Genomic DNA, 12,636 nt, shown 5'->3' with positions numbered 1-12,636 from the left:
TGTTTACACTTTATCTGTTGCCGGATATTTTGCCCTTTTCTTGGGCAATTTTATGTTAATAATTCATTTAAACTGTGCTCCATCTGTCTCTCATTTGATCACTATACCAGACTTTGAATAACATTTTTAGATATTTATAAGAGATGTATACTACATCACATCTTTTTGTTTGTGTCATTATCCGTCATCTCGACATCTCACACATGAAGACAGGTGGGATTCAGGCTATTCAAATGAGACTATAACACCAAAATACACGTCAATTAAAGGCCTAGTCCCAAATAAACACCCAGTCCCTTTTGCTAGCCCGGTGTGGCTATGCATTTTGACAAATGTCTCAATTAGAGACCTGGTCTGGTTGCCAAGCAGTTCATTTTTATAGAAGAATTTTGGATGTATAAAACAGGGCTGTCGGCTAGCCACTTGAGCTAACGTTAGTGAGTGGCTTAGATCGTACATACAGATAGTTTTAACTTTTGTCCATATGGAGATGCTACACATCATCAGCTTGGTTAGATCCTCCACAGTTCGATCGTTCAGTTCATTTTACTGGAACCATGAGCACCAAGGAATAATTCACTCTACCTCTAAAGCATAAAGTCAAAATATGTGTCCAACACATATTTCTTTAGTCCCCAAGTATCCACTGATCAAAACACTCAAAAGAGTTTAGCAACCAAGAAAACTAACATAATGTAACTGTCTCTCTGACCTGAAGTGATGTCTCTCGGAGCTAAATCAATTGAATGATTCATAATGTGCTATTCAAAGCCTAGTAATATTCATACTGGTTTAAATAAACAGTTTGATTGTATTTTCCATCTCTGCTTAGCAACAGTTTTGTGTGAAAGGAATTACAGGCCTGTCCCAAATATAGGCCTGTTGAGTTCAGTGACTGAAGCAAATAACAGCCCGGGCTATTAATTGAAGTTTTACGGTATACATCAAACTTTAACCAGATCGAGCAAAAGGCCCTGAGAAGGACCAGTCACCAGGTTAGGGAGTAATAGACACATACTGCATTCATGGTGGTCTATTTAAAGATGGTGTTGCTGCGAATAGGTCACTCATTGTTGGAACAAAACCTTTCATTTTGGGGGCTGATTTTTACTTTTCACTTAGGCTGGGAAATATATTCTTAGAGATCAAAGTCTTGACTATTAAACGTTGTGATGGGCCAACGTCCAAGTGAGTAAATGTTTTTCTTGGATAACTACATAATGGCTGTCAGAGGTAAGATCTGACGGAGTTGACAAAAAGTTATTTATATTTATATGTATTAATTTCACTGTGAGTAGTAGTGAGTAGCCATTTTATTTTTCATAGTTGCTAAGAGTTCCCTTAATGCTAATCAGAATTTTTAAACCACAATTCTTATTTAGTTTGGATTTAGGGGGGCTACAGATTTGACATGTTATGGTTGGGACACGCCTATTGCAATATTATTTAATGAATTTACTCAAAATTCGAGAGCTTACCAGTACTTGAGCAGCATTTCTGCCTTTTTGGAAACCACAAGGTGAGACAGGAGTGTTTGTGATTTAGCTTACTACCTTTATGCCCAATGAAATGATGTTTTTGTAGAAATCTGACGGAGCTGACAAAATTGTGGGACACATTTTTAAAGGGCCAAAGTTTTCACAGAAAAATATACTTTACATCAAATATGATTATAACAGTAAATTTTACTCTGATGTCATCAGTATGTACTGTTAGTTTAAGATTTTAAAGGCTTTTAATACATTTTTTAATGTGTGAGATGTTGTGAATTCTTGCCTGGGACGAGGGTGTGTTTAATCTAATAGCAGATTAAAATATTCTATGTCACATTCATTTCATAATACAAATCCTTTAAAAATAATGTGTCACCCTAGCAACGAAATTTGTGTGTTGATAAGTTATCATTTTAAGGGCTTTTATAGGTAGGACATGATTTGTTCCAGTTCTCAAGAATAGGTGAGGTCCCACTTTAGTCTTTACATGTACTTTATTTGTACATTATGTACATTTAAACAAATACACAAGTTGGTTTAGTGCCATGTGAAGTGACAACATAGTAAAATAAGCAGGGCCCCCAAAAGTCTGTCGAAAAAAAACCCAACCCCTACTGAAAGGAGCCGATTTTGTCAGTGGGGTATAAGCCCAAACAAAAATTCTCAGGGGGCTTTTAGTAACATTTAAGCTCCAGTCATTCCTGAGTCAAATTGTAGCTACTTATGTATGTCAGCAGCCTGCACCACCCTGCGCTCCACTGGACAAAGTAAATATTGAAGTCCTCAGGCAGCACAGAGCAGCTGAACACAGAGGAGGCTGCAGGGAGTACCAATGGCTCCCAAATCTGTTTCTGGTGCTGATATGGGGAAAACTAAGAGGAGAGGAAGAAAAGGATGGAGTAAGAGCCTGGAGTGTGTTTGTCTTACTGCCAGTATACCCACCTGTTCAGACAGGCTTTTAAAGTTTAATGCCCTACAGTCTCTTGCTTGGGCTTGTGGGTTTTGCCTTTGCCTTTTTTCTTATGTCTCATCTTTGACACATATGTCGGTGCCAAGAAATGAAGAAATCAAGGCTGTGGTAGCAGTTTAAATATTGATAATAGCACATTCTCATTCATGTTGGTTCTGTATTGTATTGATTGCAATGCCGTATAATCTAATATTTAACAAAATTCCAATCGATTAACTTTACAGAGGAGCTATCAATAACACTGATATCTCCTTTATTTTCACCCACGGTAGTAAAATGACTGATAAAATGGAGGCAGGGAAAAGTAGAGGCAGACAGAGAACAACTGACAATAAGCTACGGAGAAGAGCGAGCAAATCTCTACATCAGTTTGTCAAATCTTTCCTGAATTGGTCTGGACAGGTGAGGAGCGTGTGGTGAGGCAGACAGAAGAAGTGGGAGGAGGTAAGCAAAGTAGGATAGATACCGTTGTGGGGCAGAATGAGAGGCTCGTAGCGAATGAGAAAAAGAGGAGACTGTAGTGTAGAGAGAGGTGAGGCGTAGACGCAAATGGGGCTTTAACAGACTAACAAGATCGTCCGCAAAGTCGTCCTAATGCTCCAAACACAGAAATCTCAACAAGTGGATGTGACATTTAGCTGTTAAATCTGGACTGGACTAAATGGGATTAAGAGGATGACTTAGAAACTCTCATAAATAAAACTGAAATAGTAGTTTTCTGCTTCGTGTGAATGCTGGACGTCGTACTTGTGCTGGGGGATGATAGATGGGGGAGTTTCTGAGGAAATAAAATGCAAATGAGTTGATTAATGGGCATCATCAAGACAATAGAGAAGTGCAATATTGGCCTCGACGGAGATGGGCATTGGCAGAGAGAGATGAATGTTGTAACAATGGGGACCTAAAGATTTAAGATCCAGTGTGTAGGATTTAGGAGGATATATTGGCAGAAATGGAATACCATACAATAAGTATGTTTTCTTTAGTTTATTTAATACAAATTGTTGTTTATTTGTTGCCTTAAAATGAGCTGTCTATATCTACACAGGGAGCACGTCTGTGTCCACAGAGATCACCATGTTGTACTGACCAAATTAGTTTGATAGGTGATCCTTTTAAAGTCATGTTCAGCTTGAAAATGTGAGCATTCACTGCTTTTCTTCATCATACATGATAGTAAATTGTATTTATTTGGGTTTCACTGATGGCTGGACAAAACAAGCACATTAAAGATGTCCTCATCTTTACTATTGTGTAACATTTCACATACTATTAAAGGTCCAGTGTGGAGGATTAAGGAGCATCTATGAGCAGAAATGTTGTGTCATATTCATAACTATTTTTTTCATTAGTTTATAATCACTTGAAAATAAGAATCATTGTGTTTTTGTTACGTTAGAATGAGCCCTTTATATCTATACTGTGTCGTCTTCCATGGAGCCCACCATGTTGTTTATACAGTAGCCCAGAACGGACAAACCAAGCACTGAACACTGACTCTAGATAGGGTCAGTTGTGTTTTTTTGTGTCGGCCACCGTAGCTAACAGCCTCTCCTCGATGAGCAATGGTTGAATTTTTTTTTTATTTTTTAACGTGAAGCGGTTTAAATAAAAGTAAGAGACCTCTGAGTATGATTCAGCTCCCAGTAAAAACCTCCTGAACGTCTGGATCTTAAGTTATCAGAGAAAGAAGGTGAGCATCAAGTTAAACAGCGTCAGAGAGACACTGATTTCTAACCTGAAACTGCTTTATTCTGTGTTTTTACCAGTTTCAATCACCTTGTCCGTTCGTTTCGGAGAGGAGGAAACCTCTGCGGGTAATTCAGCTCCTGAAAAAAAACTCCCGAACGCTCAAGAAATTCTAACCTAGAGAAGTTTCAGCTGCTGCACTTTGCAATCCTCCTTCGTAGATGCCCTTGAATCTTACACCCTGGACCTTTAAAGGCAAAGCACTGTTTGTAATATGGTGCTAATTATGTACTGCAGTTTGTGTCCTGTATTATTCTGTCTGTGTTTTTATTGTTATTTGTACTTTGCACTGTTACTTGTGTTCTTGTTGCTGCGTCTTTTGTATCTTGAGGCACAGCTAGGGACGGGCATTGCAAAGAAGCTCAGGCTATACATGCTGTGGTGTGTGGCATTTATGTATGCTACACATTTGTCCCTATACAAATAAAGGTTAAATAAATGAAATAAAAAATAATAATTGTTAGCAAAATATCCAATTTATTTTGCTGGAGAATCTCAGCCATGTATCACTGTGTCTTGCAAGTTTAAAATGACGTTTCAATCCACACACACACACACACACACACACACACACACACACACACACACACACACACAATCAGAGTTTTTTAGAGTATTTCTCCCACAGTTTTCACGAATGGGCTGGAGTGTCCGATAAGGTGAGGAGGTGTTTCGGTTGTTTATCTGGGACCCAGAAAAAAGAGTTAAAACCCACAATGCCAAAGAGCGAGCCAAGAGAGAGAGAAAAGGGATTTACTGTATCACCAGTACATGTTAACAGCTGTATCAGTTGGTCTCAGTTCAGAGAGGGGAAGGATTCCGACAGCTGGTGTGTGTGTGTGTGTGTGTGTGTGTGTGTGTGTGTGTGTGTGTGTGTGAGAGTGTGTGTGTGAAGGGGAACAGGGTGTGGAGCCTTGACCAAGGGCACAGGACAGAGAGAAGGGAGTGTGGTTGGCTGGAAATTCCCCAGACTCTTTCTGTCTTAAAACAAAAGACAAACAATAGCCAAAAATTGATCAAAACTCCAAACATCAAACACCACCGTCGTTGATTTCTCTTTGGTTTTTTTCCATCATTGATTGTTGGTTAAATTTCAAAACACTCGGCATATGTTCTAAATCAATGTGGCAGCACAACAAAGAGCAGACAAATAAGGAAAATAAATTCCTCGGTCCACATTTAAAGAACATTTTTAGAATTAAATCTCAGTTTTTTAGTCATTTTCATTGTGAAATTTGGTTGTTTCACTTGTTTTGTGTTTAGAAATATATAAATAGGTATCATACGGTTAGGTTACTACAGTCTGATGAAGTTATGTGGACATAACTAGACTTTTTTTTTGTTTTGTTTTGCTTGTTTACAACCATGTGATGTAATATGTGACAGTTGTCTCTGCTAAAAATATCATTTAAAAAAGACCAAGTATTATATTCAGTTATTTAAGACTAGGCAGACAATATAAGTGAGATTAAGCGGCAGCGAGTAAAACATTACAGAAACAGCATAGCAACAGATATCTCCAAATACACCCATCAGTCAGTAATGTCTAAATCTCATCTAAAAGCTGATCCACATGACCAGACAGTTATCAGCTTGGAGCGCTTGTTTACACTCTGTCAGCTCAGTGTCATGAGAGAATAACACAAAAGAGGATAAATAATATGTCTTATTTTGAACATATTTATTTTTTATTTTTTTTGTTGTTGTTTTTATTATTATAAATGTTGCTAGTTGAAACGACAGTCAATCAGACAAACAGGGACCATCACCGTCAGACTATTTTGCAAAACAGAAAAAGCAGCAACCCAGATCTGGGGTTGTAAACAGTGTTTTATAATGAATACAACACAGACGACGGGACTGACAAAATAAACAGACGGCAGGGGTGGAGAGGGAGGGGTGTAGAGAAAGTATGCTGAACTACTCAGCAACAGCCACTCAAGTCGTGACGTGTTCACGGTGCTTCCTGCAGCGCTTTAACCCGGGTCCTAGAGACAGTATTTGAGCTTTCTATTCGCTACTTGGCGCTGTTGCTATGGGGCTGTGCATGTTGAGCCGTGCACGTTGCACCGTGCATGGAGAACAGTTTGTGTGTGCTGAGTTTGGGATTAGGGCAGAAAGTGTCAGGAGCGGGGTGAAGAGCCCGCATCAGGAGTGCAACATGATGAAACGTGGTTTTATTTTGATGTCACTTTGGAGGTTGTTGATGATGATGATGATGATGATGATGTCGCCGCTGTTGTTTACCTTATTAACGGTCACCACCCAACAACTAACGATAGGGGAACATTTACCGTCTGGCTCTTTTGTGTGTCTGAGACGGTGACCTTGTTGAACTTTGTGGTTTTAGTCTTACGTAACTATACATATTTTTAGAAAAACAGTTGTTATTGTGAGCAGGATGTTTAGTGTAAGTTAAGGAATTTTGTGCGGTCACAAAGCAATAAATGGATGGATGTTGACAATATAATCTCTCGTGGGCTCTTTAAAGGGACAATAATAAGTCATTTTGGTAAAACTAACATTTCATTTCAATTTGATTCTTCTACATATCTATATATCTGTAAACACAATTCATAGTGTCACAAAGCTGTAATGTGAGTGTGAAGCTTATAAACAGTGCCATAATTTTAATAAAGTCAATCACAGGCTGTTTATATCGGCAAATGTGACAAGGTGGGGACTAAAGTTGATCTGTAAGTGCAGTTGTGCTGTATTAAAACTCACTTTTTAACCTATTTAACCTATTTTTGATGTTATAAACACCGTCTCTGATGATCAGTGGTGTTTTTCAGCGTTTTATCAGTTATATAATCTGTCATAACATGGCTATAATATTATTGTTTTGCAGTGATGTGTCAGCCTGTGTTATTCTTGCAAAATTCAACCTTTTATAATAATGATTTATGGTAAAAATAGCCAAATAAATCAGTAATAATTGATCAAATAAAAATGATAACACACCCATCAGAGACAAAAACATGTAATAAAAGTTTTTTATCACGGACTAATAAAGAATGCTGCTCAGTTTCATCACTAACAGCTGAAAATATAAGCAGACACTAACTGGGGGGACAGTGTGCTGTTTGGATCACACCCAGCACCGCTCAGCTCGCGCCACAGACGCTCCACCAGCCGGGCGTGTGTTTTGATATCTCGCGGAGCTGCAACAGAGCGCGCGGTATGAAATGAATGAGAATATGACACCACGTGTGTGCTTAAAGTCTGGTCTGCGGCATTTTAGGACACATCTCACAAATAAAACAACACGCGTCTCCCAGGATCACACTGGTCCGGTAGAAACGTGTCGTTTTAAAAGGGCGGACCGGTTATTATTTTTCCCTCGTGGATCATGGAGTAAAGGGGGGCGTGCGTAATGTCAGTGTCAGCGACAAACTTAAGACAAGCACCTGTGATCCAAAGTCAAGTGAAAACAATCGGTTTACAACACAATGATTAAATAAAACAACAAGAAAGCGCTAAATGGAGACATGTTTTCTTTACTACGATAAAACAATTCGTGAGAAAAATCGATTCAGCTTTTGTTCCGGAAACAAACAATTCTTCGACATTAGATATCCATGCATATATGTATATTTTTAGATTTTAGTTAGAGCCAACACTGTTTAATAAAACATGTTCTGATTCTGCTGGTGTTATCCCCAGCTAGAAATTGGTTGCCAAGCATTGCATCATTCCTTTCATGTGACTCCCATACGCCCCAAATTCGTCCTGGCCGTCTTATGACTGCATCACAATTGCTGCTCGTACAAACTATACAGGCTGGAGAGGGAAGCAGCAGCTAACACGACACCAAACCCTGCCCAGGTGCTGTTTTCGCGCCACCCTATTGGATGTCGTTAAGGAAAAGATCTTAACTCCGCTCTCCTGATTGGACGCTCAGAACGCCAGTTCGCGTCGCTCCGGCTAGGTTGTGATGGAACTACCTTCCCATGCATAGTTCGGTTGGCCTCTCCCTCAATATAAACACCGCCGGGAGTTTCCGAAAAATCACATTCAGCCGTCCAGACTGAACAATGGTTAACATGAGCTATCACCAATTTTTACTAAAATATCCACATTCGAGTTCAAGACAGTCGAGAAGGCGAGCGAATAAAAGAAAAAGGGTAAGTGGCGATTCTTGTCGGTAGTTTTGTCCGTTGGTTAGTCGATGTTTTCCCGTCTTTTCTGGGAGTAACGGCTACTTAACTTGAAGTGGTCTGGTGTGACTGGAAAGGGAAAAAAAGCATGTTTTTGGCAGATATCCCGGTGCCATTTTTAGAGTAACAGTTGTCTTAATCCATCACAATTTACATGGAGTTGTTTTTATGTGTTGTCTGCTCCTGTCTGACAAGTTGGGAAGCTCATACGGACTTAACGTTACAGCTACGAAGTTTTTGTAAAGGGTTTTAACCGCTGAGCGCAGCAAACGTTTTAGAATTATTTTGTGTATTTTGTAGCTGCGACATCTTATACTTGCGATTTTGTAAAGTGTCGTTTCATTTGAGTAGAATAAGAGACATTAGCCTACTCCGTGTGACGTCTGACAGTAATTGGTGGGGCTGTTGACTCAAAACGGATCGGCTTTTATTTTTGACAGCTACATTTGTTTTTCACACTTTAAACAAACCGGTTTATTGTTAACATTTATTACTGAATGAATATATGTTTATAGTATTAAGTCATTTTTCCAACCCACTGTTTTTCTGTGTCTGTGTACGTTTCCTTTTGTTTCGCCCATTCCTCCTGCTGGACTTACATTTCCATGACGTAATTGCCTTGGCTTACAGTGGACATGTAGCCCAACTAAAAAAACAAATTCTAAAAAATTGAAATATGTAATAATTGACAAGAAAATAATAATTGACACCTTTTATTTATCAAACTAAAGTTTAAAAGCCTGCGCTGACACAGGAAGTGTGACATTTGACATCAAATTAAAGAGGATTTCTTTATTTTTCATTTCTTTCTTAATGTATTTCACATCACTGCCAACGCTACATCTATGTAAGAATATTGTTTTATTATTTTTTTTCTACTTGCACATCAAATAAGAAAAGCAGAAATCCGTGTTTATTTTATACAATATTCAGCTATAGGCTTTGTCTACAATAATTAAAGCAATTTTGGTGGATTTTATGTGGTAATTTTTGTTTTGCACAGCTTAAAGTAATTAATAAAAGCAGCAGACCTGACTGTCAGACCTGGAGAGATCAATATAAAGCATTTACTCGTCGTTTTTAACCACTTGTTTATCGATCCCAACGTGTTCTGAGGGCCGTAGAAAGCAGGGGGCGCAGTAGAGAACATTTTGGTCTTTGTTTACAAGGAATAAGTGACAGGAATTTTATCTTCCTCCATCCTTTTTGATCATTTTAACAATTTATTTTATTTCATTTTTGTTCAAAGCAGCAATTATTGTTAATTTAAAGCACATTTTATTACTTGATCAAGCTTGCTCTGTCTTTGTGCAAATCATCACTTTGATTTTGAAATCTCAGCAAATTTCAGCCATCAGAAGAAACATTTTTCATATTTTCCAAAGACTAACCTATAAAATATTTTTATCTTTCAGAATTGTTGGGACAAGTTATCGCCAACAAATTGGCAGACTTGATTAACAGAGACTTTCTAAAGGTAAATTCTTATACTTGACTTTATGAGTGTTGCATGTTTGTGAATTTTATTAAATCAATTTGTTTATTTTTTTTACAATAACTTTGTATCGGTTAACAAATTTCTTTATACATATTTTAGTTCTTCAAATTCCCTTTTTTCCAGCAATTTTAGTGCAGTACAGTCATTTCCTCACTTAGTGTCACTGTTATTCCATTTCACAATAAGTTGAACACAATATTTTGTACTTTGGTATAGTTTTTGTTTATTATGGTGTAAATAATTATATTGATAAGGTCATGTTGTAGTGTTCAGTAATGATACATGCCATCTTTTATCACTGCATGCCCACAATCTCTAACTCAACTACTTGCAGAACAGTTAAAAACGAATGAGGCGGAGTCTCTGTGACGTGTCATTCATCTAACGTGCTGCGCTCTTTCCCTTATCCCTCCCATTTTCCCAACCCTCCTGTGTCTGGCCACTCCTCCCTCAGGTCCAGTGTGAACCGTGTGGCCGAGTACCTGTGTGTTGCGACTGACTGGCGAGATGACTGCCGAGTGGCTACACCTGCCCCCGCCGTACCCCCCTGGCGTGGGGCCGTTGTGTGGTGCAGAGTTGGAGGCGTGGTATGAGGACCTGCAGGATATTCTGGGCTCTGACACGGGAGGGGCAAAACTGGCACGTGCCCCCACATGCACCGAGGTCAGTAGCTTGACGAAGGAAATGGCTAGTGTTTTTCGTCCATTGTATTTTCGTTAATATTTTTCTTTTTTAGGTATATTTACCGTTTTGTGAAAAAATATTTTCACATATGTGATTCACATGTGATCTGAAATGAACTTATATTGTGATATTTGACTTGTTTTTGGATGCGCTGACATTTCCGTTTCACGTTTGTAGAAAGAGCCGGAGTTTCTGGATGTTCTGGAGAGTTGTTCTCTGACGTGGCTGACGGACGGAGGCCAGACGTGGGGCGAAGGTGTCCAGAGGGCAACAGAGGAGATCCACAACACCCAGCCTCTTCATCACACCTCATCATCATCCTCCTCTTCCTCCTCCTCCTGCATGAGTCCAGCTGTTGCAGAAGAGCGGCGGGCGGAGGCTGAGAGCGGCAGAAGTGGAGACAGCTCGACAGGAGGCGGCAGTGATCTGCTGCCTCCGGAGTTTTTCGAGTTGCTGAGTGAAGGAGGAGTGGGAATGGTGGATCCAAGCGGAGCGGTGATCAGCGGCGGCTATTATTACCACCACCATCAACACCACCAATCTAATAATGTCCATCCTGCATCTCCCTCTGCCAGCGAGGAGGAACTGCCCTGTGTCCCCGATTCTCCATCCTGCTCCTCCTCGGCCTCCCAGTCGCCATCTCAAAATTGTTCCTCTCCCTCCTCACCTGTCTCTTCTCCCTCCGTCTACCCGTCCTCCCGGCTGGGAAAACGTAAGAGGACCACCAGCGAGAGGGCCAACGGTGCCTTGTCCTCAATCGCCTCCTCTACGCAGCACACATCCTCATCCTACTCATCTGCCAAAAAGAGTCGCAAAGAACGAGAGCAGGAGAACGAGAGGAAAGTACAGGAGCTGACGGAGCAGAACGAGCGCTTGAAAGCGGAGATTGAAAGGCTGGGAGAGGAGGTACAGAGGACACGTAGAGCCTTGATAGAGAGACTAGTCAACACCAGGAAATGAGGAAAAATGAGACAGGATGGAAGACAGGAATAAAAGATGACATGACAGGTCCTACAGAATTGGAATAAGCAGTGGTGGGGAAAAGGTGTAATACGGTGGTCATGAAATGCCTCTTAAGTCAGGAAAGGATGGAAACCAAAGATATATTTTATAAGCAAGAGGATTTTTTGGAAAATACAGAGCTTAAAATGGCAAGAAATAGGAAAGTGATGAAAGTCAAGACAAGAGAGGGCTCAGAGAGAAGGGGCTGCAACAGCAATGCGGCAAATAAAAAGACTCAGCATGTATAAAGGAAAAGGAAGAACAGACAGCTCTAAGTGCAAATGATAGCGCGGTTTTGATGCATGTTTGTCATTTTAAAGAATGCCTAACATAACTTCCACCAAATGAGGTGGAAGAAATAACAGTTATGAGCATTTGATGACTTGTATGTTGGACAGAAAGGAACTTAATTCAGAGAGTGCATTTCATTGTCATCTGTTCCCACCATGTTGCAATAATTGTAACTCCTAAGTTAAGGGCTGCAATTTGGCTAGCAGAGATTATTTGCCCCAATTTGTGGAGAGTTTAGGAGCTCAGGAAAAGTTTGAAAGTGCCCAGTGCAGTGTGAGTATGAGAGAATGATGTTTTTGGGAGAGAATTCATAATCTTTCTTACTTTTTTATAACCCATGGCTTGTGTGTATGTGTATTTAGATAAAGTAAGTAGGACCCGGCTATACTTTCTAAGCTGACCTTTTTCTATCAATATGGGAATATGTGGTAGAATTACCACAAGTTGTTTTACCCTGATTTACTATTTTTATATAACGCTGTAATATATATATACACAGTTGTACTGTAATGGCTTGTACTGTAAAATGCCAACATATCCACTGTTATTTTCTCATTGCAGTCATATAAATTGTTAATTGTAGAATAATATGCATGGCTTTTATCATCAATGGCATCAAATACATGTATTTTACCATACTGTTTATTTTATCTCTCATTGTAATCCTAAATTTGCAATAAAACAAAAAAATGTGCAATTGTTTGTGTCATGTAATGTTTGTTTTTGTGTGAACGATTCTTTTTAAATGTAGAAAAGGGAGCAAACTGGAGGTAATTGAGAAAGGGGGAG

General features: G+C 39.5%; 1 protein-coding gene across 1 annotated transcript; it reads left to right on the top strand.

Annotated features, from left to right (window-relative positions):
- Positions 1–8,189: 8,189 nt before the first annotated feature.
- ddit3 (DNA-damage-inducible transcript 3) lies at positions 8,190–12,544 on the top strand. The gene is made up of 4 exons (XM_049573694.1): positions 8,190–8,339; positions 9,788–9,849; positions 10,325–10,533; positions 10,732–12,544. The coding sequence occupies exons 3-4, from the start codon at positions 10,378–10,380 to the stop codon at positions 11,512–11,514; spliced, it is 939 nt and encodes a 312-aa protein (XP_049429651.1). The 5' UTR covers positions 8,190–8,339; positions 9,788–9,849; positions 10,325–10,377; the 3' UTR covers positions 11,515–12,544.
- Positions 12,545–12,636: the final 92 nt, after the last annotated feature.

Source organism: Epinephelus fuscoguttatus, linkage group LG1, assembly GCF_011397635.1.
Source record: "Epinephelus fuscoguttatus linkage group LG1, E.fuscoguttatus.final_Chr_v1".
NCBI lineage: Eukaryota > Metazoa > Chordata > Actinopteri > Perciformes > Serranidae > Epinephelus > Epinephelus fuscoguttatus.
The sequence above is the reverse complement of the archived record's forward strand: the minus strand, read 5'-3'. Positions and strand labels throughout refer to the sequence as shown.